Source organism: Tenrec ecaudatus, chromosome 6, assembly GCF_050624435.1.
Source record: "Tenrec ecaudatus isolate mTenEca1 chromosome 6, mTenEca1.hap1, whole genome shotgun sequence".
In the NCBI taxonomy this organism is placed as follows: domain Eukaryota; kingdom Metazoa; phylum Chordata; class Mammalia; order Afrosoricida; family Tenrecidae; genus Tenrec; species Tenrec ecaudatus.
Genome location: NC_134535.1, coordinates 61,709,191 through 61,736,115, shown reverse-complemented (window position 1 = coordinate 61,736,115; position 26,925 = coordinate 61,709,191). Strand labels below are relative to the sequence as shown.

Here is a 26,925-nt window from a genome sequence, read left to right as displayed (position 1 = left end):
TCAGTTTCAACTTTTGAGGTCCTTGCCAATCCATATCAATCTGAGCACTGAGTTTTCTGTTTCTGTAAGGAAGCTGTTGGGAGTGCACCTGGTGCTCATGGAATCTACTGCTTGCTTTGAATAATACTGACCCCTTTACATCCTTGTGTTCTAATTGCTGAATATGGAACCACTTTCTATTTAATCTCTTTCAGTAGTGTTGCGTTTTCATGGCAGTCATATAAGCCCTTCATTTCCCTGAATAGATTTTTTTCTACTGTCTCCTTAGTTGCTGTTGTGGATGAAATCAATTCCCTTTCACGTTTCTCATTGCTGGTGTATAGAAGCCTGACTTCTGTTTGTTGACCTTGGACCCTCCGAGTTTGCTAAATACTTTTCATTAGTTCTAGTTTTCCTGTAGACTCTTTGGGATTTCCCATAGACCTAATCCCATCTTCTGAAAATAGACCATTGGACTTATTTTCCAACCTTCTTTTCATTGTCCTGTTTCCCTGGGTAGGACTTCTAATACAAAGCAGGGTGGGCAGCAGTGGGCGATTCTTCTGATTTTGACCTTTATATGAGGAGTGCTCTAATGCCCTTGCCATTGACATATGTTGGCTTTTTGTATATGCTCTGCATCGTATTGAGACATTTTCCTCTTAAGTCAATCTTCTTTCAGGTTTTCGCCAAGAAAACTTGATGGATTTTATCAAATGCTTTCCCAAGTCAAATGCTTTATCAAGTCCATTCTGACCCAGTGACCCTGTGGGACAGGGGAGAACAACCCCTGTGGGTTTCTGAGACTGCAATATATATATATTTTTAATTTTAACAATTTATTAGGGGCTCATACAATTCTTATCACAGTTCATACATATACATACATCAATTGTATAAAGCACATCCATACATTCCCTGCCCCAATCATTCTCAAAGCATTTGCTCTCTACTTAAGCCCCTTGCATCAGGTCCTCTTTTTTTTTTCCCCTCCCTTCCCTTTCCCCCCTCCCTCATGTGCCCTTGGTAATTTATACCTCGTTATTTTGTCATATCTTGCCCTATCCGGAGTCTCCCTTCCCCCCTTCTCTGCTGTCCCTCTCCCAGGGAAGAGGTCACATGTGGATCCTTGTAATCAGTTCCCCCCTTCCAACCCACTCACCCTCCACTCTCCCAGCATCGCCCCTCACACCCTTGGTCCTGAAGGTATCATCCACCCTGGATTCCCTGTACCTCCAGCCCTCATATGTACCAGTGTACAGCCTCTGCCCTATCCAGTCCTGCAAGGTAGAATTCGGATCATGGTAGTTGGGGGGAGGAAGCATCCAGGATCTGGGGGAAAGCTGTGTTCTTCATCGGTACTACCTCGCACCCTAATTAACCCATCTCCTCTCCTAAACCCCTCTATGAGGGGATCTCCATTGGCCGACACTTGGGCCTTGGGTCTCCACTCTGCACTTCCCCCTTCATTTAATATGGTATATATATACATATACATATACACATATATACACACACTTATATCGTTGTTGTTTTTTTGCATGATGCCTTATACCTGGTCCCTTTGGCACCTCGTGATCGCACAGGCTGGTGTGCTTCTTCCATGTGGGCTTTTTTGCTTCTGAGCTAGATGGCTGCTTGTTCACCTTCAAGCCTTTAAGACCCCAGACACTATCTCTTTTGATAGCCGGGTACCATCAGCTTTCTTCACCACATTTGCTTATGCACCCATTTGTCTTCAGCGATCCTATCATGGAGGTGTTCAGTCAATGATATGAGAGACTGCAATATTTTATGGGAGTAGAAAGCCTCATCTTTCTCCCACTGCTAACCACAAGGTTAGCAGTCCTAAGTGTAACTTACTACACCACCAGAGATCTTCTTGTATCTATAGAAATGGACATGTCATTCTTTTCCTTTGTTCTACTGCTATGGTATATGACATTGATGGATTTTCTAACTTTAACCATCCCTGCATTCCTAGACTAAATCTCGTGTGGTTGTAGTACATGACTCTTTTACTATGCTGGATTCTACTTTAATGTGTTGGCTTCTACTTGCTAGTCTTTTGTTGAGCATCTTTGCATCTATATTCATATGAGATTTTTGCCTGTACTTTTCTTGTGGTGTCGTTGTCTTGTTTGGGCCTCAGGGTCATGTTCTAAGAGCCTTTATTTAATGTGAATTGTGAATTAAAAAAATATTTGGACCCACTGAGCACTTTTCAACTACATTACAAACAAAGCAACACTGCTCCCTACCCCTAATTACAAAAACAAAACAAAAACCCTCCAGACCCACTGCTGTGGAGCCATCTTGACGTGTAGAAACCACACGTGGCACAGGAGAATCGCCTCATGGAGTTTCCAAGGTTTAGCACAGCGCATGATTCAGAACTGTCGACCTATCAGCTGGCAGCCGAGTCCTGAGCCACTAGGACTCCTCACAATGATCATTCCCTTGGTCTTCCTTCCCCTGGTTACTTGATGTAACCACTCCTCTAGGGCACACCTTTGTTACACATACATACCTTAAAAAAATCATTTTACTGGGGGCTCGTGCAACTCTTATCGCAATCCATCCAGCCATCCATGGTGTCAAGCACATGCTGCCATCCTCATTCTCAAAACATTTGCTTTCTACTTGAGCCCTTGGTATCTTATCACAATCCATCCATCTAGCCATCCATCCATCCATTGTGTCAAGCACATTCCCCCCCTCCTTCATGAACCCATGATGATTTATAAGTTATTATTATTTTGTCATATCTTACACTGTCCGATATCTCCCTTCACCCACTTTTTGGTTGTCCCTCCCCCAGGGAGGAGGGTATATGTAATTGGTTCCCCACTTTCTATCCCAACCTTCCTCCACACACATACATACATTTTTAAGGTAATGGAATTGAAAAAAAAAAGCATTTGTTGTTCATATGAATATTAATCTTTATTGATAATAATATTGTAGATGTAATAAAATCAGAGGTAGTTATGTCCCCTACCCAATATAAACTTTGCTATCTTTAACAATTTATGCATTTTAATAGGTTCTTAATAATGGTACAAAAGAAAGTAACTGAGAAACTCCTAAAACCAGGTAGAAAGCATCTATGAGACTGTGGAGTAGTTCATACACTGAGGTGTGATCTAATGGTCTGTAAGCAGGACAGTACAATATCTGCTTAGAAGTGATACATTGCAAGTTTCTGTAAATGAAATTGGACTTTCCCCCGAACCTCCATTTCAGATATTGTGGATTTTCAGTGCTATTTAAGCGATCTGGTCATTTATTTTCTTCTCCCCATTGAAAGTGATGAGAAAAAAGAGATTAGTCACAAAATAAATATCCACTGTAGTGTCAATGTACAGAATAAAAAAAAAATCAAACTTCTCCATAAGCAATGTTTCCTGTTGCAACAAGACAACATACGTTGTTCTTTTTTCTGGAGCCGCCAAGACAGGAAAGGCATTTTCAATTTAGCACTAGATCTTTTTATTTTTAAAGGGGGAGGTCACTTCTTATACCATTGCAGAAACAAATGATAACACGTTTGCTTCCGGAACAAAAGACAGCATTGATTCCTTAGAACGACTTTCAGAAATGTTAAGAGGATTTTAATGTTTCTGATACGTGTAACAGTTCAGGACTGAACATGATAAATTAAGCACCACAATCAACCCTGCAAACAGTTGACATTTCTCAGCAGATTTACCATTTAGAATCTAAATTTTAGATTCCTCTGTGAAAGGATAATCAATTGTCCAGGGACAGGAGTCACATCTCAATGCAGGTGTTTAATTTGTTACTGTAAGGCAACCTGGCTTAGTGGCAGGTAAGATATTAACCTCTATCATACTTTGAGTGGGAACATGGAAAAAGCTATGTTGTCTCATGAAAATTTCTTTGATATCATAAATCATAATTTCAGATAACTAAAGTTTCAGACTGTCTGTTTCTATCAGAGGCAACAGATTTGGACTTCAGTAAGGTGGAATATAAGACCATCCCATTATCTGTTCATTCCACTCTTTTGAAAACCTCGTGTATTACTGTCTTCATAAAAAAATACTTGTACACTGCCACTCAAAAAATCCTGAGTGTCATGGTTTTGCCACCTGGGCAAACATCAAAAATGGCACCTCACATGGCTGCTTCTAGGAGGCCCAGCAGGATGGTCAGTGGGAGTCACGAGGTGATGAGGAAATGGGATTCATGAAGGGCTTGAACGCAGGCCTGCGGCGTCCACATCACAGGTGTGGCTTTAATCACTTTGTTTCTCTTTCAATGATTTTACAGGTGATGCTGATAAAACACACCTTCAGTTAGGAAAAGGAATTGGGCTCCTGAACCAATTCAAGATTCTTAGAAAAGTTAAAGTGAGAACCTTGGGTGTCCAGAGGCAAGCATTTTCTACAATATATTAACACATGCTTCCAGGTACAGAGTCCATTACAGAGTAGCTAGACAAGAGGGACCACAACACTCATGTTCTTACCTGGTTTTACAAAAAGGAAGTCTGTCTTCAAAAAACACTACAAATTTTAATGGCAATGTGGAATAAGGTTGGCACCAGCATGGCTCCTCCTGCCCATTTACCCCCCAGTTCCTTTGTGTTTCTTGAATCCAGATGGGCTGTTTGCAGATCCCAGCGAACTTGCCACTGCCAATAAGAACGGATGGCTCACTGTCCATGCGGATGCCCGCACTGCGACGCTTGCTGACCAGAGTTCTCTATTGTCGTCGGATGCTTCCTCCACTTGGAAACGTTTTCCCGATGCATGTCTTAAGGTAGGTTAGAGTGGAGAGCTGTTGCTTTGAGTCCCAGGGGCAAATTTTGCGTTCCAATTAAGATAACCCAGCCTGATGCTTTTCCCAGGCCCTAGGAGAGCTTCACTGTGAACCTTAGGCTGAATGCATAGTGCAATGAAAGCACTCTGGGATTTTTTTTCTTGGTGCAAATATGAAAACTCTCTTGAGGGTGACTCGTGAACTGGAGCTTGACATGGCAGGGAATGTAGGGTTGTGGACTCTCAGTTCTATGCCATTTCTGGGAGGGACTGGGAGTAGCGGGTTGTTGGAAATGTGTGTCCATCTACTCACTCATTTAGTACAAGGCTTGGTTCTGGGGATGTCAATATGTACGAGGTTTTGAGAATATAAAAATGAATGTTAATGGCAAACATTAAACAGTCCCTGGTCTCAGAGAGCTCATGTTCTATTCCAGGGAGGCACAGCTGGGAGCAGCTGTCATCAACTTAAATATAGAAATAAAAGTGTCATCAGTAAGAGCAATAAAGGGTATTATCAATTTAACTATAGAAATAAAAGCTTATTTGGGGGAGCAAAGAGGAAAGGCCCTAGCCCAGAGTGGCTGAGAGTTATTGGGTGCAATGGAATGGCTTCAGCAAAGGCTTCTTGGAGGTGGTGATGCCTGCGCTGAGTTTTAAAGGAGGAATGGGGAACAAATGTAGCAGTCGGTGTGGCATTCCAGGGGGGACACAAAGATCAGGCTGAATGGGCAAGGAGTACAGGAGCCATTTTCCGGGTTCAGCTGGCCCTCTCTCCCCCATGTTGTGAAGCAGGTAAGTAAGTGCAGGAACACGAGGCCAATCAGTGAGGCTGCTGCAGTGGTGCAGGTGAGATGTGATGGCCCACACCTGGTAGTTCTGACAGCCACAGAGCGGAAAAGGCTAGAGTCAGTCTGTGTTTAGAATTACCATCAGCTTTTAATGACTGGCTGGACTCACGGATGGCATGAGGAAGGAAGAAGCCTCAGGGCTGGTTTCCAGGTTGGTGGAGACACTGATTGAGACAGAGACTGTCGGAAGAAGTGTAGTTCTTGAGTGAAAGGCGGGTCTCTCTGCAGCCATGAGCAGTGAGGTGCCCATGGGGCAGTGTTGGCTCGCTGGTAGAATTCTTGACTCCCATGTGAGAGTTTTAGATTTGATTCCTGACCAATACCCCTTAGGGGCAGCCACCACCTAGCCGTAAATGGAGGCCTGCGTGTTGCTGTGTTGTAGAACAGATTTTAGCACAGCTTCCAGAGTAAGACAGACTAGGAAGAAAGGACTGGCAATCGACTTCAGAAAATCGGCCAAGGAGAATGAGATGGATTATGAAACTGTGAGATCTCATGTGTATGGGGTTGCCATGAGTCGATCAGTGACCACTAACGATCACGTGGTTTGCGTCCAGGTGGATGGCCCGAGGGCAGGCAGATGTGAGGCTGACAAGTTGAGGGGAGCCCAGAGTTACACATTTGGAAGTCATCAGCTCAACAGAGGGCTGAGGAGGCCAGGCAAGACAGCTGCGGCCGGCAGGAGAGACTCACTGCAGGGCCTGTTGCTGTGCTGCCCGACTGCTACAGCTACGACCCCGTCGCCCCACCAGACCCATGGTTTCTTGGACAACTAAGATACGGGTGCCCAATGTCTCCCACATTTCCTTAGACGATGTGCAAAACGAAAGTGTGCCCCTGTACAACTGTTTAGCACACTGACAACTGATTACAGATTTGGTACTTACTTCCTCTCCATACACAGCCTTCTGCAAGGCCTTGTCTATACTGAGTGACACACTAGCGGTCAACTTTATGGCTTATTGTCACCTGGTTCTCTGGACCTTATTTTCTTTCTTCTTGTGATCCAAGTGGGGTTTTATAAAGGACAGAACTTTCTCTCAAAAGAGCACACACTATTTCAGGGAAGGGTGCCAAACTGCACGTATGCCACGCTGGGGCTCCGCATTGAACACGGGCAACCTTGTGGGACTGCGCGCCCACCTGTGATGACCCGAGGCCAGGGAGACGGAGACACGGCTGAGAAGGCGCAGGAGCCGGGTCCCAGGGGAAAGGGCCGAAGGCCAATGAAGAAAAGGGGCCGAAGAGTGAAAAGGCCCCCCCTTTTTTTAGTGTTTGTCATTTTTGCTTCCCAAGGTTTACTTCTGACGATCTTTAAGATGAATTCCATTGTAAGTGGGAAGTCCCTGACAGGTGAGCATCTTCCATTCAGTACCCAGGTAGCATCGTTCCTTCCATCACCATTGCTCATTGCTTCTTGTAGAAACACCCACATCTCACCTTGGGGCTGTCGGTAGAATCTGTCCAGTTGAGGTCCCACCGAGGAAGTTCGAGTTGCAGTAACCTGGCTTGAGTCATCCGTGCTTCCAGGTGGTGCCATGGGTCGAGTTTCATGTGTTGCTTTATTTGAGAGATATGTGCAAAACCGTCACCAAAAAGAACAAACTAGGCTTTGTGGCTGCTGAACGGCTTGGCAGATTTCGGTAGAGAGGAACCATAGGGCAGGAGAGACTGGACACCGGGACGTGGTCCAAATGCCGTCCGACTGAAAGTAGAATATCCTTTCTCAGAGCACTGAAGTTCTGGGATTTCTCTGGAATAGTCACCTTTGTGAGGTGGGGCTCGTGTCCAGGGGCTGTAACCTGAGAGGAAACAATTATGCGAGTGAGTTCAGATGTCGAGGGTGCCAACACGGAAAACACCCAGAGCCTCCATAAAATGCTCCTTTGTGAACCACATGCACCTCGGGGCAGGCCCGGGCTGTCACGTGCTGGCCCCTTTCACCGGTGCGCTCTCCACTCCCACAGCGAGGGATGCTGCTGCAGCCGAGAGAGTTCCAGAATGGGAGAAAGGCAAGTCCCTTATCTGGTGACGGGAGCCCGGAGCCAGTCCGCTCCTGCTACCATCAGTCACTGAACTGGGGCCAGCTGAAGAGCTGCCTTAAGTCTGTGTTGGAGATGCTCAGCACGAAGCACGATATGTACAACTCTGTCTCTATTCACTTTGCCTCGGAGTTTACCGAAGTGTGTGCCTCGGTCGCCTCCTGAAGCTTGGATTTTACCTGCTCTGAACTGCCATCTAGATTGCTTTCTAAAATCTCTCCCCCCCCCCCCCGCCCAGCTAGATGTTTTGGGGGAGTGGGCTGGGGTGGAGAAAATGATCAGGAAAAGCAAGACAAAGGCTACATGGACTATAGGTCATGCTCCCTGAGAACCACTCAGATATGTGCGAAGAGGGAAAAGAGTACGCAGGTGTGTTGATGTAACTACCACGCTGGGCATTTTAGCCATTCATTTTGGCTTCCAGAGTCTTCCTCCCCATCTTAGCGTAGAGATAATAGCTCTGGTTTAGGGGGCCTCAAACTTCTTAAACAGGGGCCAGTTCACGGTCCCTCAGACCCGCTGGAGGGCCGGATTCTAGTTTAAAAAAAACAAACAAACTATGAACAAATTCCTATGCACACTGCACATACCTTATTTTGAAGTAAAAAACAAATGGGCAAAAACACCAGGCGGGCCGCATACATGTCCTCCGTGGGCCTGGCCACAGTTGGAGGCCCCCTGCTTAGCTAATGTGCCCTCTGCTAGCCGAGGTAAAGGGGAATGCGTGGCTCATAACTTTCTTCTGTTAGGGGTTAGTTATGGGATTGCATACAAAAAATTATTTGTATTCACTACAGGAAACAAACAGAAAGGTGTCCAGGTGACAAAGGTTGAGTCAGCATTGGCCTGCTCCCCGTTAAGGCGGCTGGATTCAACCCGCAAGCTGCTCCTCAGAAGGATAAGGCCGTCGCTTTGGTAAAGATTTGAAAAACCATGGAAACTGAGTCAGAATCAAGTCCATGGCAGCTGCTGGGTTTGTGGACAAGGAACAGCCTTATTATAGTAGACCTAGTGCCATAGTGGTTACGGGGTGAGCAGTTCTAAACCACCAGCTGCTCTGAGGGAGAAAGAGGAGGCTTTTCTATCCCCATAAAGAGTTACAGTCTTGGAAGTCCACAAGGGCAGTTTTATGGGATCACTATGAGTCAGAATCAACTTGGTGGCAGAGTATTATGAGAATGTTTTAGATAGGGATCCTGTTTTAAAGGGGAGAAGGCTGTGTGTGTGGGGGAGAGGGGAATAAGTATCCTAGTCTTAAAAGGTAAACAAGGCCCCTCTTCAAACCATGAAATGTAGTATGCATTACAATTGACCAATCATGCTGGGTCTCTGTGGGTGTCCACATGCGCTCAAGCCCCACCCCCTCGCCCCCCAGGGGGAGGTTCATGGCGGAAACAGCCTTGAGATGCTTCTGCACTTCCTTAAACATAGTCCCAAATTCCGGATCCACTCAGAGTTCCCACCCACAGGACATACAACATCAACATCAGGAATGGGTTTTGATAAGCACGAAAGAAATCATTTTTTTAAAAAGAGGTAGGAATTGGACTCCGAGAACCAAGTAAAAACCCAGTTCTGCCTGGAGCTCCTTCCAGTACCGTACCATGGCTGTGAGAGGAAGGCTCTTCCCCACAGCCGTCCAGGGAGCAAGACCCAGCCAACAGGAAACGCGAACGTCTGCTCTCTGATCCTGTGGGACAATCCATTTCCCATTTTAATAATGATAATAAATCAGGTATGCAAAGAAGGGAATGTCAGCAGGCAAAGAAGGGGCCCCTCTCGGTGCAGATCATCCAAGTGCCCCAGCAATGCCTGTTTCCCATGCAGCGGGAGGCTTCCCAAGAGGGGCCTTAGCCGTGCCATGGCTGGGGTGGCTGCACAGGGAGGCGATGGGTCTTGCAGGGTTTTAGGAATCTTGTCTTTTAAATTGGAACCTAGAACCAGTTTTTAGTGCAGAAGCTGTGACTTATTTCTCTCAGGAGTAACCCTGCACAGCCAAAGGACACCCACGGCTGCCTTCAGACCGACCCACCCAAGTAGGGAATCTTGATTTATTTTTGTAAGCAAAACAGTTCCATAAGTAAAAAATCAGCTACTTGTTCTATGGAGTTCATTCACAGAAATCTACTCAGGCTCACATTTGCTTCTGCTCCTTTCTTCGGGAAAGAAATGCTTTAGAAACAAGTATGTGGGAATGCTCTTTGCACGTTGTGGGAGATTTATCACGACTTACTAACGGGAGGGTTGCGTATGTCTTATGGCTTGCATAATCGACTGGTAAACTTTGCGGATCAAATTTCCCTTATAATGAATTCTAAGAAAGGGGTTCCAATCCATTTTGAAAAACAGCAGAAACTATGTTCAACGAACAGGAGCCGTAACGCTATTCCGTGAAGCCTGGAAGTGCTTTCACTCCCATGCTTTTCCAAGACTGTGACTCTTCACAGGCGTTAGAAAGCCTTGTCTTCCTCTGCTGGAGTGGCTGGTGGTTTCCAACTCAGGACCTCGCTGCTAGCAGTAAGCCACCACGGCTCCTATAAACATGCCTAGATGTTTTTTAAAGTAGCACAATAAATAGGATTTAGCTTCTACTTAAAAAAAAAATCAGGAAAAACCATGCATATTTCTGGAACGTATCCCTCCCATTTTCCACAGACCTTTTCTTTTGGGCTGAAGTATTTCCCTGTGAACGTCTCAGATATATGAGTGTTATGAGCTTGATAATATTTTAATAACAACCAGGATTGTAACTTACATTTATCACATATGACCCAGGTAAAAGAAGTAGATAATACTCTCCAAATCTGTTGGTTCTATAGGGGCAGATATGCGTTCTGTCTACGACTTCCACAATCACATTGGGTAAGGGCTTTCTGTAGTGATCAAACACTTGACCCTTTACACCTAGAAGACAAAAATATGATTAAACAAATGCAAATTTTCCAGTCTATGAAAAAATTGTAATTAATGTTTTTTTCAGCAGCTTTTAATTAAGAACATATTAGGGAAGGAAAGTTATCTTTGTTCTCAGTTTAATTTTTCTCTAAATTGTATTTACTATGTGGTTGAGAGCATGCACCGTAAGACAGACACCAGCTCAACGACGGCTTCTGCAGGTACAGTTAGGTGACACTGAGGCCGTCTCCAAGATGTGCTATCGTCCCTCTCACACTTTTTGCTGTTCCTCCCTCGTCAATCTTCCTACCCAATCACTCAAGGGGCTGCTGCCACTTTGGTCCCGAATAGAAAGTTCTTAAAAGAACATAAGGCTCATGGTAGCAATTTTTTTCCCTACTTAAACTACTGTTTGACTTTAAGGGATATTTTTGGTTTGAAGTTTAAGGTTATCTCAGTGTCAGGGGTTCACCTACTCTTCGTGGCTCCAGACAGTCTAGGGTCTGTGGAAATTGGAAATTTGGTTCTGTATTTTCTCAATTTTGATTAAGTCACTCCTGTGGAATTTGGAATCAAAGTGTTCAATGACGGTAGCAGGGCACCATCCAGTTCTTGTGTGTCTCTTGGCCAAAAGGTGGCAAGCCACTTGTGCTGCATCTCCATCCACATCCGGGCTCCTTTTCCCTCGGCTCTCCAAAGTGAATGGACTGAGGAAGCCTTAAGGCACCCGGCATTATGCAATGAACTATACACATTATTGGACCAGGAGCCTAAGTCTCCAAGCCAAGAAACTAAATTCTGTGACATATTTGCTTATAGATCACCAGCCTCAGCATTTACTCTTTTTGAGGGTTGTTTTGGTGCTATTGTTGTTGTCAATATGTCTTGCATTCAATGTTTGCCAATTTAACTTTTTACAAGTGTACAATTTGTTGACAGCAACCAGCAATTACAATAATCAGCTGTACAACCCTACCCTGAATCAGTACAGGTTTTTCATAACCGTTAGCTCCTATGCTCCCTGCTCTTGCCCCTGGTAACCTGCAATCAACGTTAGTCTCCATACATTAGCCTTTTCTTGTCGTTTTATATAAGTGAGGTCATAAAATATGTGTCCTTTTGTGATTGACTCATTTCGCCCAGCATAATGTCTTCATAATGTCTCCAGTCAGCAAGACATCATTTCACCCAGTGGCTAAGTTGTATTTCATTGTCCGTATAGACCACATTTTGTTTATCTATTTGCCTTTGATAAATAACATTTAGGTTGTTTCCACCGATTGGGAACAGTGCTACAGTGAACACTGGTGTGCCTATCGTTGCTTTCACGTCTTTGGCGTATGCCTGGGAGTGCAGCTGGGATCCGACGGCAGTTCTATATTTAGGGTTTTTTTAAAAATCACCACAGTTTGTCAACAGTCACTGTATCATATAATCTTCCCATCAACATGGGTCAAGGCTCTAATTTCCCCACATTGTCTCCAGCACTTGTTATTATTTTTAAGTCTTTGTCATTCTAGTGCGTCTGAGAGTATGCCATTGTGGGTCTAATCTGCATCTCTATGACGGCTAGTAATACTGAGTATCTTTTCATATATTGGAATATCTTCTTGAGTACGCCTGTCTTCCTTCTCCAGGCCTCTCAGCCAGTGCAGAGTCTTCCTACTGCTGAGAAAAACCATGAATTTGCTCATGCTGGTGGTAATGTGTCTATTGGCTTCTGTGTTTTGCATTGACTTCTTCCAAAAGGAGCCCTGTTGGGCTATACGTTGGGCTGCTAGCTTCAAGGTCAGCAGTTTGAAACTAGCTGCTCCATGGCAGAGAGATGAGGGTTTCTACTCCGGTAAAGCGTTACAGCCTTGGAAACCCACGGGGGCAGTTCTGCTCTGTCGTGTAGAGTCACTATGAGTTGGAATAACTCGATGATAGTGAATTGGTTTCCCCTACACCCCAACCCCACCTCACACCACCCCAAATCAAACAATACCCACACTCATTAAAAAGAAAATAAAACTGTCTTTGAAACTGACTTTATCCTATCCTGTAATGTCTTATGATAATAGAACCAGAAGAGGCTAATAAACAGTAAAACCAAGACCCATTGACAGAGTCAAATCCAACTCACAATGACTATAGGAAGGAGTAGAAATGGCCCAAGAGTTTCCAAAGCTGTAAATCTTTATGGAAACAAATGGCTCCATCTTTGTTCCAAAGGACAGCTGGTGGGTTCAAACCAACAACCTTTCAGTTAGCATCCAAGCGCTGACATATTATACCAGTAGGACTCCTTAGTAAAGAATGTTCTGCTAAAAACATCCAGGGGGAAAAAATCACAGTGCCTGAAAAATGTGTAGTAATTTCCTTCTCGACTAGGCTTTGCTCCATACACTGGCACTGACTCACCTCTTGTGTCAGTTGCATGTGAAGTGTTTCTGAACCAACACAACACCCATGCATGAGTATGTGTCTCCATTGGACCAAGATTCAATTAACCTACAGTCTGCTTCTCTTCAAATATAATTATAAGAGGGATCATTTGAATCTTAGGGCAATGTCTATAGCTTTCTTATTCCACTTTGACTCTCACCACCCTCCCCAAACCCACAGATTCATTTCCATGACTTTCGCCCCAGCCCAAACACGATTTTACAAGAATCCAGAGTCACCCTGTAACTGAGCAAGCACAGACCGTGCACAAGGACAAAATTCCCATTCCAAGGAAACCCCCACAGTGCTGGTCAAACGAAGGCTTTCTGCAGAGCTTAGGTGTTTTCTCAATGTTCTGTCAAGGCATCACCAGGCCTTTCAGTTAGAGGGGCGTCATTGTTTTGCCAGAAGATGTAGTTTATTGCTATATGCTCAACTTGAAACACTTGCAAAAAAGACAAGATCCAAACAGATAGAAAAGAGTCAGGACCAGTACACAGCCTGACGAAGAGCAGGCAGAGAACAGTGGACTGCTGGTGCATCTGGACCCAAAGATGCGCCTGTACCCAGCACATGCAGATGGGGGCTTGGGGCTTCCAACGCCCAGGTTTTGCTAGGTGCTATGTTTTATGTTCACAGGACATTAGTAAGAAAGTGGTACAAACCTATGTGCACCTGTTTTATATATTCCATTAACGAGGCTTTGTTGTCATTCCAGAAGAGTGGAAGCTTCTCTTCACGAGGGTACTTACAGCAGGACAGCTCCAATGTAATTTCCAAACACTGGGCCCAGATGTAGTTGTAATCTTGCATTCCACCTAAACACAAGCCCAGTTAATTACTGTTAAGGTCTGGGGTTGGAGAGGAGCCAAGTGTGGAGTCCCGGAGGGATCAGTGAATCAGGCAGTTGCAGGAAAAGTACATGTAAACAGGAAGAGATGAATTTGACATATTAGCATAGAAACGCAGGATTTGACATTTTATTACTGTGGCATGACCAGGCAGTCTTAACTTCTCCCATATGAGTCACTGGGCCTAAGTTGATTCAAGTTCAACTGTGCATCAAAATTAAGCAAGGGGTCCCCCACTTTTATACTAGGAAAAGGATTCTTCAAATGATCTCTCTTCCCTAAGTCACATTTTAAGCAGATAAACATATATAGACTAGAATAAAATTCTTTTGAAATATTGGAACAACCCATGTGTAAGTAGAGGAGGCAAAGGTGGGTGCACTCATCTTGAGGGCAGGAGAGGACTCATTAGGTCATGTTTGCAGTCTTCTGGATGGATTTCAATCCTGGCAGCCATTGTTATCTTTGGTTTACTGATGAGAAAACTCATTCATGGACTTTAAGTAGCATGCTGGGGATTCTAGCTAAGACACAGCAAAGGCTGGGGCAGAGGCCATCTTGCTGTCAACCCAAACAAACAGCTCAGTTGCCAGGAGTTTCCCTTCTGACTCACGGTGACCCTGTGTGCCTCAGAGCAGAACTGTGCTCTTCAGTGTTGTTAATGGCTGCTTCCCTAGAGCCCCAGGCTTTTCTTCTGAGATGCCTGAGGGTAGACACGAACCCCCCAACCTGCTGGCTAGCAGCTGTTTGCACACCCAGGGTCTCCTTCTCCACCCATCCCTGGTCATCATACCAGAATGCTTCTGGGGGAAGAGATGGCAGCTCACAAGAACAACTGCTACCACCATTATTTGTTAGCCTCTCTGCCTCCTCTTTTACATGTGAAACTGTAGTCTGTGTCCTGTTCATCTTTCTTGGCGTAGTGGTGCTGAGGAAGACTTTGAATAAATGAAGGAGCAAGGAAGCACATGTCTAAGCCTCTCTCAAACGACCACTCTCCTCCATTGGCCTTGTGATATTAGCTGGTGGATCCAAGACTGAAGGGCCGGGCTGGGCCTGAAGATCGTTTTTTAAAAAACATTTCGTTAGGGCCTCATACAACTCTTATAACAATCCATACATATATCAATTATGTAAAGCACATCTGTACATTCATTGTCCTCATCATTCTCAAAACATTTGCTTTCCACTTAAGCCCTTGGCATCAGGTCCTCTTTCCCCCGCCCCTCCCTTCCTGCTCCCATCTCCCTGGGGAGAGGAGGCATTTAGGAACTAGAGAAGAGTTATATTTTTCATTGGTGCAATATCGCACTTTGACTGGCTCATCTCCTCCCCTAGAACTCTCTGGGATCTCCAGTGGCCGACAAATGGGCTTTGTGTCTCCACTCTGCACTTCCCCCTTCATTCACTATGGTAAGATTTTTTTGTTCTGATGATGCCTTATACCTGATCCCTTCAACACCTTGTGATCGCACAGGCTGGTGTGCTTCTTCCATGTGGGCTTTGTTGCTTCTCAGCTAGATGGCCGTTTGTTTACCTTCAAGCCTTTAAGACCCCAGATGCTATCTCTTTTGATAGCCGAGAACCATCAGCTTTCTTCACCACATTTGCTTATTCACCTGCTTTGTCTTCAGCAGTTGTGTCGGGAGGGTGAGCATCATAGAAAGCCAATTTAATAGAAGAAAGTATTCTTGCATTGAGGGAGTACTTGAGTGGAGGCCCAATGTCCTTCTGCTACCTTAATACTAAACTTATAAATATAGGCACATAATCGATTTCCCCATCCTCATATATAAATATATTTGCATACGTCTTTATCTAGACCTCTATAAATGCCCTTTGCCTCTCAGCTCTTTCCTGTATTTCCCTTGACTTTCCTCCTGTCCCACTATCATGCTCAGTCCCCACCTGGGTTTCAGCAATTCCTCTTCGTTACATTACCTTTGATCATGCCCTACCAGGCCTCCCACACCCACCTCACCACCAATTTGGATCACTTGTTGTTCCCTCTTCCCTGGGGTTGTTAACACCACTTCCTTTCCCCCCTACCTCCCCCTCTCCCATGTCCCCCCAGAACTGTTGGTCCTGTTGTTTTCTCCTCCAGATTGTTCATCCAGCCTATCTTATTTAGACAGACCTGCGAAGATAATAGCATGCACAAAAACAAGACAGAGCAAAACCAAGTAACAACATATAACAAAACAACAACATCAACAAACCACTGACAAAGAACAAAACCAAACACAACAAGAAAGAAAAGCTTGTGATCGGAGCACACGGGAGCAGATGAAGGGGGGAGGAGGAGAGAGTGGAGCACATCCTAACCCACCAGGCCTTGAGGACGATGGCCCCAACTAGAGCAGCCAGTCCACAGAGCGAAGCACATGGCCAACCCCACTATGAGACATGACGCCCCTCACTGACCCATAGCCCTACAGAATACAACACCAGAGACACAGTGTGGGAATTGCACCTGATATGATCCCACCACACCAAGGCAAAACACTAAGGGGGTGCAACAGAACAGCAAGGGAATGGAGTGGCGAGGTCCTCAGGGAATGCTGAAGGTGGACTTTAGGGCCAGGGTGTGGTGCCCTGACAGACTGGACTGGAAAACACTCCTAAAGGCCAACAAATGATCTTTGAACTAACTACAAGCTTTTCTTTCATGTTGGGCCTGAAGATCTTACGAGGATGACGAAGGTCAACATCAACCAGCTGGCCTCTTTGGATGAAGGCTAAGAGGAGAATGGGAGAAAGGAAGAGAAACTCACCTAAGAGCGGGTACCATGAGTATCCATTTGTAACTCCATTGGGAAATTTTATGTTGTTTTTACATTGATCGCCTTTCTTCATGTTGGGATTTCTTGAAGCATAGGTATGTGCCAGATATTGAAAAACATCATCATCGGGGGTTAAGCTACGGGAGTGTAATGTCCCAGTTGCTGGATTTAAAAGAGAATTCAAGGTCTTTCCATCAACTTTAGAGGAAACATATACTGTCGTACTAGCAAGTACCACAATCGCAACACAGATAAATGCTCAATTTCCCTACAGAAAATCCCTCTAACCACTTCCTGGAAGGCTCCCTCTACTTTTCCAGATTTAATGAATACACACATGGCAATTTCCAAAGAAATCAGTCATAGTCATATTCAAACTCCTCCTACATCAGCTTCTCCTTCTTAGTCACATTTGGTAATTCCTGGAGATCAATAAACATTACTTGGGTAATCAAAAACCCAGTTACTGTGCCCATTCTGTAGGGTTTAAAGGAACTCATTGTAATTGTTTAGCTCTGTGGTTCATGCCTATCTTGGCAATTTTGTTGTTGTTGTAAATAACGGCTTTTTATTCTAGTGTTGAGTGTTACAGAAAATTGAGTAGAAAGTTCACTTGTATCCCCTACTGTTTCCTGTGTTACTAATATTTCACATGTGTTACAACCAATGAGCCAATATTAAAACATTCTTCTTAAGTATAATCCAGAGCTAGAGGAGCCCTGGTGGCAGAGTGATTCCCAGTTGGGCAGCTTTAAGGAGAAAGATGCGGCTTTCTAGTTAAGTCTCAGAGACCCACAGGGGTAGTTCTACCCCATCCAATAGGATTGCTATGAGCCAGCAGTGACTCGATGGCAGTGCGTTGGTTTGGCTTTATGATCTGTCCTTCACCTTGGGGTTTGCACTTGGTGGACAGCTTATGAAAATTGACCCATGCATGTTTTGTAGCCACCGTATAGTATCATGCGGTGCAATTTCACGGCCCTAAATGTCCCCTACGCCTCCCCTGTGTGTCCCTTATCCCATCTCCTGGCAACCATGATTCTTTTCACTGCTTCCATAGTGTGGCCTTTCCCAGAATGTCATATAATTACACTCATCAGTACGTAGCCTTTGCAGACGGGTCTCTTTTACTGAACGACCTTCATTTAAGTTTCCTTCACCCCCCCCCCCCCCCCAGTTTTTGCAAAGAGGAGCCAGCCATTATTGCTCAGTGGATCATCCAAGAAAAGCATACTGTTTTATTCTTTAAGCCAGTTTACCTCTTTCGAGGGAATCCAAATCCCGATTTTAACATTTTCCTGATGACTGTCAAGTAATCCTGTTGCTGGCTGTGAGCCAGCCACAGCTCCCTTCCCCGGCCCCCTCCTCTATCTCCTGTTCATACGTGCTGGGGAGAATGGCTCAGGGTGTGGACAAAGCCCCCAAATATACACTCACTGCCATCAAGTCAACTGCTGACTCATCGTGGCCCGCTGTGGGTTTCCGAGACTAGAACTGTTAGCGGGAGTGGAAAGTCCAGTCTTTCTCTGGCGTGACTGCTGGTGCAGATCGCAGCCCAACTGGTAACCGGGACACCATCGGGGCGCCTCATCAGGGTGTAGACAGTGATGAGTTTTTCCCCATCCAGAGGCAGAAAGTGTGCAGCTCCACCCCACCCGAGAGCCAGAGCCAGGCTGGGTGTTCTGCGTACCTGGAACACCATTGTCGAACGGGTAACTGGCCACCAGGGCCCCACCGTGGAGGTTAGCAGAGAGGACAAACGTCTCCGTTTTTAACCACTTCATGACTGCCTCCGTTTCCGGCTGCCTTGAGACATTATTGAATTCAAACGCATCTGGGAAATTCCTGTTCAGGTCATAGTGGTTATAATTTTCCCTTGGAAAGAAAACAAGTGAGGGTTTATTAATGATATGTGAGGGAGTTAATTTGTGCAATGTATAGATGGTTCTAGCAAATGGGAATACAGGTGTGACGGGCAGTTCCCTTGGGGACCCCCTCTTGGCATTCTCGCCCATTTAGGCCTCCCACACTGGGTTGACCTCTGGCTTGTTATGATCAAGGGGCATGGTCAAGTGAAGCAAGCTGGAGTTTAGTGGTACTTGAGGTTGGGGCCTAGTCTTCTTGGGACCCTGATCCACTGCATGGTGAAAACACCGGAGGGCCAGCACTGGATTCAAGGCTATGGTCACAAGGCCATCATCTCAGACTGACCCTAGCCGAGGCCCTGGGCACTGCGGTAGACATTAGTATCCTAGAAGTAGCCCGCCCAAATCAGGACTGAGAGGATTGAGAGTAATGAAAGAATGGTGTTGTTGTTGTTTTTAAATTGTGAATTGTGTGGAAGTTTACCAGGAAAATTGGTTTTCCATTCAACAACTCATAAAAACTGTGTGAAGTCACTTCATTCGAGGGGTGTGGTTACCCAGCAACCTATAGCTGAAGGAACAGGAAGATGCAGCTCTAGACCAATGTGTGGAGGGGCCACATGTGCATCTGCTAGAAAATCACTGTTGAGGGGAAACAAGTGGTGGTAAAATGCAGCTTGCTTATTTTCAGCAATGCCAACCAAATTTTAAGTCGCATAAACATAAACGTATGCTAGAGATCTGAGAATTCCAAACCTCCCTAAGTGGCCTGATAGAAAAGGAACTCTACTTAAATCAGAAATACTCAAAGATTCACTCTTCTTTGCGGTTAGTTCTTGAATTATTGGCTTATTAAGCCAACAGGTAACGCCAGGAACAGGTAACACCAGGAACAGGTAACACCAGGAATTGAGGGTTTGGCGCTAAGAGACACTGGGATGGAGTTCTTACTCTTCAGAGAGCTGACAGTTCAGTGGCGAGACAGAAAATGAAGAAACAAAAGCAGACAGGAACACTTGGACTGTGAAAGTGAAGTTGCAGGTGATGTGAGGGTGTCACAGGAGAGCTCAGAGAGGACACAGGTCAGGTCAGGGGGCTTGGTAGAAAGACGCTTGAAGCTGTGGGAGTGGGTAAAAAGGGGGAGAGTAAGGAGGGTAAGGGAAGCCCTGGTCCACCTGGGCATGGAACCGTGGGGTGGGGGCAGGTACAGGGCAGAGCAGGGGTTTGAGGGGCAGGAATGGAGACAAGAGCTGGAGCAGTCAGTTCAGAAATTTACATTTGATCTGAAAGGCAATGGGCAGGAGTTTCCGCGAGGAACGGCATGCCACAGGTGTGAGACCTTTCCTGGCTCTTTGGCTTCTCTTGGCTGTGCCAACAGCGGTAGGCCGATGGGGCCTTTTGCTGATTTGGGTTTTGTTTTTAAATGCAGACAGACAGACAGACAGACAGACCAGCCCATCCTTACCTTCCCTCACTGTAGTAACAGTCAGGCTTCTGGACAGCTTCGAATCCATCGGGGTTCATTGAGGGCATAATGTGTATCCGGGTACTATTGATCAGATTTGTGATTTCAGGGTCCCTCCCATCGTGGGTTACCAGATGTTCGATCAAATGGAGCAGCAGTTCCCGCCCAACAGTCTGCGGATGGGTGACCGAGAGAGATATTATTGCTCAGAGCTTATGCGGGAACAGTCCCCAATGCACAACTCCCTCCTACACCCCCCCAAAAGGTCCTTTAGACATGATCCTTTAGACCAATGGTTCTCAACCTTCCTAATGCCGCAACCTTTTAATACAGTTCTTCATGCAGTGGTGACCCCCCCAACCATAAAATTATTTTAATTGCTACTTCATAACTGTCATTTTCTACTGTTATGAATTGGGAAACCCCTGTAAAAGGGTTGTTCAACCCCCAAGGGGGTCGAGACCCACAGGTTGAGAACCACTGCTTTAGATCAAAACTTATTTGTAAGCCCATTGTTTCTCAAGCATGCTGGATATGCTGGCCAGTGACAATCCATCAGGGGTGTGCCAAAATGACTTGTTAGTGAAAGGACCCACTTAGAAGCCCTTTGCTCTTCTGACAATGAAAGTGAACCAAAAAGACCCCCCGAAGTTTTTGTTTTCAATAAACCACACTTTAGAAGAATGCGTGAAAAATCCCTTCTCGAACATTAGGCTTTTGGAAGATAGGTAGTGATCCATATGGGATCAATTGGCTAACAGACATTTGAAAGGATGGTTAGGAATGTCAGGGGGTGACTTCTGGACACTGCCAGGAATGTCTGGGAAAAGGAGGGTGAGGATGGCGACAGGATTTAGGAGCGTCCTCAGCCGCAGGAAACAGTAGCTTTTGAAAGGGTTGCATCGGTGGGTGTTTTGATGTGTGTGTTCTCAACAACCACAAAATATATTTTTAAAAATTTTAAATGACTTAGAGTGGAGGTAGAGAGGAATATTCTTATTATACTACTTCCCATTGGCTTTTTTCCTAAAGTGCTTCATGACGTGCTCATCAAGTCAGTGGTGCAATGAAGGCGAAGACCCCGAAATGGCCCGTCCCTGAGAAGGTGGGCTTCCTGGTGGACAGTAAATTGAGAACCACAGAGTAGATACGTGCAGATTTCATGAAAAAATAATGCAAGCTTATAACATTCATAATTTAAAGACCGCTGACCTCCAGACTTCTCTAGCTCCAAAACCTTCATCTTTTGCATGTCTCGCAATTTTTATCAACCCTGTATTCCCACACACGCATGCTCCAGGAGCTTTATGCCTTTAAACACCATGCTCAGTTTCATTTTTAAATCATAACTGCATATGAGCTACACGATTATTTACTTGGTTTAAATTGGCTCATTTTGTACTTACGATTGAAAATGAAACTCTGGTTCTGTTATTTTGCTAGACAAACGCGTGTGAGATGTATTGAAATAGAAGCATTCCCAGTAGATTTTTTTTTTCCTAGTAAGATTTTTAAATAGTTGTCACAGCCACCTAAAATCACCGGCTACACTTCCAAGGATCGGGAAACCGAAGGCCTCTGAGACGTGCTTTCTAAACCCGCAGGAAGAGATTTTCTGCGTCTGTGCTTATTTTTCCTTTGAAAGTAATTCACATTTCAGCCATTATAGAGGTTAGATTTGGGTTACACTGTGTCGATGCTTCCCTATCATTCTAGGTGGAAGGAACCTGCTTCTGAACACAAGGTGGGCGTACCGCACCTCTTCCATAAGCTCAGCCGGTTGTCAGGGTCCCTAGTACTCCGTAGGAAGTCAGGGCCAGCCGGGAGTTAGCCAGCCCGTGCTGCAGTGGCACGAAGTAGAGCCGGCCAGGTGCAGACCGACTGACACCCCAAAGGAATTTCCTGAGAACAACTTCAGTGACTAGGGGTGGGCAGCCCTTGAAGGGCAAATTCATACTCTAGCCCCACCCGTGACTTGATGGATTTGGTATATTAATAAACACAAGACCGAGTTGACATTGGGACAAAGAACATTTGGGATATCGGAATTATGCTTTCATAGGGACACATCAAATTTAGAGTGGAAGTACATTCAAACTCAATTTTTTTCCTTCTCGCCTCTATCTTCCTTCTTCTAGTGCCTTGATTTTTATTTTGTTCAGTCAACCTTGGGTCCCATAACCGACAACCAAAAAAGACATGCAAGGCAACCCTAAACGGGCTTTTCAGATGTTTCGAAGGCTGTTGTTTTGAGAACAACCTCAATGAGCTGCTTATTTGGCTGCCAGAAGCCAGCGGTGGGGAGCTTCCCTGGGGACCTGACCCTCAGATGACTCTGAACATGACAATGGTGATGTCTTCAGGAGCTTTTCTCACAGGGGATAGGAAGCGGGAGGGCCACGTGGACCAGGAGTCACTTTAGCTCATTCAGTTTCTAAATGCTGGCTAGAGGCTCTACGTCCCCTGCCATCGAGTTGATTCTGACTCCCAACAACCCTATTAGAGACGGTCAGTCTCTATGGGAGCAGACAGCTTCAGCTTCCTCCTGGGTTAGAGTCTCTTGTGAGGGGTTGTTGGGTTGGTTCAGACTCAGCAACCTTATGCACAACAGAGCAAAACACTGCCCGGTCCTGTGCCGCCCTCACAACTGTTATGTTGGAGACCATTGTTGCAGCCACTGTGTCCGTCCATCTCAAGAGTCTTCCTCTTTTTCGCCGCCCCTCTAGTCTACCAAGCCTGATAAACACGATCAGTCCTTCTCCAGGGACTGACCTCTTCTGTTAACTGTCCAAAGTTCACAAGGGGAGAAGCAATTTGAAATGCGGGGTCCTTCTCTCCGTCCTCTAGTTAAACTGCCCCACAGCTCCCCTCTTTGACTTAAACTGCTAGAGACTGCAGGGCAGTTTAATTCGAGGAAGAATCAAGGTACACCTGGAGCTGACCCAACTTTCTAGGTCAAATCAGGAGGCGAAGCGCACCGCTCTTAAACAACTTAGCCATACTCAAGCACACAAGAACTTAAGGCCCGTGTCGGCAATGAACTTAGCCCTCCAAAAGCAAGTGAAAACCCAGGGTGGAGAAAATATGCTTGAAAAGGCTAGGGTCGAGTAGAGATTTAGTTAGACGTGAAAAACAAAGTACCCACTGCTGTGAACTTAATTCCTAGTCAGAGGGACCCTCCAGGTCAGAGAACTGCCTAATACGGGTTTTCAAGGCTGTCAACCTGGACCGCTGCAGAGTGCCAAGTCTTTGCATCTTTCGGCCGCAGATGTTTCTGAGCTGGTGAGCTCACCTGCCAGCCTCTGGTCACAGCTCAACGCTTAGTCCACAGTGCCCCCAGGGCTGCTGGTAGTTGGATACGGAACCGGGGAGGGCCGCGGTGGTAGGACACGCTAAATATGGACCGGAAAATAGGTGCTAACATTTATAATGAACAGAACAGGAGGCGGGAGATAAAAGGAAAAGAGGGAAGACTTCATAGTGTTCCTTTTTGCTCTTTTTGTAGCAAGAAGTCATCAGGTAACCTCACATCTTAAAATACTTTTTAATGACTACACGATCAAAGCTTTCATACAATATTTTCTTCAGAACGATCTGATAATTTCTGAATTTTGAAAAGTGCCAAGTTCACCAATTCTTTGGTCTGGCTGCAGCTTTGTTCTTTTGTTGAAGTAAGTTCAAATTTCATACTTCTTATTTAAAGATAAAATATATAATATGACACACACTGTATTTTATATTATTTTAAATCCTCTCATGGTCTTTTTAAAAAAAGACATAAGTGATCTCTGTAAATATTAACGATTATTTCTGGGTAATGAAGTCCAGAATAATTCTAGTTATTCTTATTTGTCTAGTACCACTTTTAAAATTAAAGACAAAATTTTCAATTTAAACTTTTTCAAACTATGGACAATAAAACCATGGTTTCTCTCAAGGAAACAAGCCTGTAACCATGGCAGTCTCTGTTTGAATCAAACTTCCATAAGAACTTCCAAGTTCTTAACTGCCGAGGATAAGTAAAAATCTTGGAAATAGGATAAAGAACCAACTAAGAATCAGATTATTTAAAAACTGCTGAGATAAACAGACCACAATTTCAAAAGAAGTTAAACAATCCTCTTTTTTGTTGGGTTATAATTTGTTGCTTCTGTAATAGCGTATTTATGCCAAATCCTATTCAAATTAATTCTTCCCAGCCTTAATATAAATATCTCAAACACTCATGTTTTATGCATAAACTTCCCTTCATTTAAAATTAAGCCTTTGAATATGAAACCTTGGAGAATCCAAAATTTTTAAAAGAATGCCATCAAAACCATCACTAGCTTACCCCACCTTTTGTTTAGCAGCTTCTAACTCACTTCCTCTCTATTAAAAATGATGGTGAGAGCGAAGACTTATGGAAGTAATTCCTGGTGGACAGACCGAGAGTCTTAAACTTTAACGGCTTCTGGAGCCTTTCACTGCAAAGTCACCTGGGAATTAGAGTGGCGAGATCCCAGGAAGCAGAGAATAAAGTCTCCTCTAAATTTTAATGCAATTCAATCCAGTTGGAATTTTCCAGATGGATAAAAACAAATGTTGTAGACTTTCAAAGAATGTTAATAAACAGTGAAAAAAATTTAAAAATAAATCTATAGCACAGGTAGATTTGGGAGAGAGCGAGAAAGAGAGAGAGAGAGACAGACAGACAGACACATGGAGAGATTCGAGAAACACGGGCACTTGAGCTGGCCTACGGTGATGGAATTTGCTTTGAAATGCTACACTGCGGTGCAGCCTCTGGGAGAAAAGTCAACTCTCAGCTGTAGGGCCTCTCAGGTGGTGTGATAGCTGAAATGGGTTTGTCCGATTTCTTAGTTAAGTCCTTCAGTGACCGTGCACTGCTTGTCTTTCTGGGTCTCACACTTTCCTTGCCTTTGACAGGGAGCAGTCTCACCACTTCACGCTTGATTATCTCAGTGGAAAACACTTGAGTTTTCTTCCTCTGACAGGTTTTCGTCTCACACAGGTCTGGCTTTTGCGGGCTTTACCGTGTCAGTGTGGATTGTTACTATCTCTCACCCTGCTCTCCCAAGTCCGGCTTTGATGACCCACCTGTATGCTATCATAACACCTCTTCCAAATACTGACCCCATCGCACTATAATAACCTGTCTGACATCGACGGACCGACCTCCCATCACCAACCAAGCCTGGAGGGCAGGGACCCTACCTACCTCCATCTCTGCTGTCTTGGCCAGCTCCTGGTATATCATGTACTCCATAGATAATCTCATGGATTCAAAAGACTAGTTTCTATTATTGAACACACCACTGCGTAGGGGGTGGGGCGAGGGGAGATGTAGAGATGCTCAAGTTACTTCATCAAGAAAGGGTGGCCTAGTGGTTACACGTTGGGCTGTGATTCGCAAGGCCGGTAGTTCGAAACCACCAGCCTCTCCTGGGGAGAAAGACAAGGCTTTCTACTCCCGTAAACAGTTCATCTCAGAAACTCAAAGGGCAGGTCTACCCTGCCCTCTAGGGTCGCTATGTGTCAGCACTGACTCTCAGCACTGGTCTACAATTTAACATGCTTATTGATCTTAAAACCAGGACCTGCGGAATCCGAAAAATGCCTTATTCCTACGAGGAAGGTAAAACCTTCAGATGCCTTTTCTCAACTTTCTGAAAACATGGGAATCTGGTGATGGGCTCTGTCTGTCCATGGTAACCCAGTGGGAGTCCACACAAAGCAAGGATTGGGAAGTAGGGCGAGGGGAGGAAAGGGCCCGAAGCAAGGGATGTGGGGCAGCTTATCATTCCAGTGTCACTCTGTGCAAGAGCTTGCTTCTCTTCTCCATGATGGCGTCCACGTCTTTTTATCCAATGGTGCTGGGACAATGGGTGTCCTTCTGTTAGGGGCAGAACGATGTCCTCCAAGAAGAGATGCTGAAATCCCCACCCCTGGGACCTGTGAATGTGACCTTATTTGGAAAGAGGGGTTTTGCAGATAAAATGAACATGAGGTCACCTTGGAGTAGGGTGGGCCCCGAGGCAGCACCCCTTCCTTAAAGAGGAGAGGCCCACAGGGAAGGCGGTCACACGATGATGGAGGCAGGGATTGGAGCTGTGTTGCCACAAGGCAGGGGGCTCCCCGGGAGGGCGGGAGGGGGAGGCTGCAGAAAGTGGGCGGGGCCAGCGAAGAGGGTCCCGCAGGAGGGGAGCATGCTGTGCTGACACTTTGATTTGGGATTTCTGGCTTCCAGAACTGAGGGAAAATAAATTTCCATTGTGTTAAGCCATCTACTTTGTGATATCATCTGGCCTTATATATTTTTTATTGCCAGTATACTATCGTTTAGAAATTATTCTGCAATATAACAGAGGTACATAAAAATGAAAACAGAACCACTTGGAGCCAGCAATGAGAGCAAAGGAGGGGGGATCGATAGCTGGTTAAGGCTTGGCGCACAGGCTCTGGATTTAGAGAGTTCATGACTAAACCCAGACTCCCTTCTCTGTAAAATGGGACTTCCACACGGGTGGGGTCCAGGAAACAGGGAGCATTTTTCCAACAACAAGGTCAATTCTGTTCATCATGCTCCTCACTGTGCACATCCCCCTTGTTGTCTCAATTTCCAGGGTCTCTCTTGCGTGTGCACGTCACCTTCCTGAGTGTCTAGTGAAAAATCTTGTGTTTTATTTTCCCTAAGTGGTCGGTCCCCTGATCCTAAACTTCTTTATCTGCTGTTTAGGGAAAAGAAACTGTGATTGGTTCTGGATTTGAAGGGTCACCCAGCTGACCTGGGCTTTTACTAAGAGAAGGCCATCACCGCACATCTGAGTATGGCACAGAAAGAAGCTAAGCACCCCCAGGACCCCTTGCTGACTGTTCTTCTGGGGAATCGAATCCTGTGCAAAACACAGGTCCACATCTACCTACTGTCTAAATCCCGACTTTGCCCTGTGACTACAGAAAAGGTGCGACGCTGCCTC

At 45.2% G+C, this 26,925-nt stretch overlaps 1 protein-coding gene across 1 annotated transcript in view; it reads right to left on the bottom strand.

Annotated features, from left to right (window-relative positions):
* Positions 1-2,950: 2,950 nt before the first annotated feature.
* The window catches only part of CPM (carboxypeptidase M), a 69,884-nt gene continuing 45,909 nt past the window's right edge, over positions 2,951-26,925 (bottom strand). Inside the window, exons 3-8 of the mRNA XM_075551309.1 lie at positions 19,946-20,118; positions 18,306-18,490; positions 16,607-16,777; positions 13,647-13,799; positions 10,415-10,563; positions 2,951-7,419 (exon numbers count right to left, since the gene is read on the bottom strand). Coding sequence (XP_075407424.1) covers positions 7,180-7,419; positions 10,415-10,563; positions 13,647-13,799; positions 16,607-16,777; positions 18,306-18,490; positions 19,946-20,118 — 1,071 coding nt within the window. The 3' untranslated portion in view covers positions 2,951-7,179. The remainder of the gene's footprint in view (positions 7,420-10,414; positions 10,564-13,646; positions 13,800-16,606; positions 16,778-18,305; positions 18,491-19,945; positions 20,119-26,925) is intronic.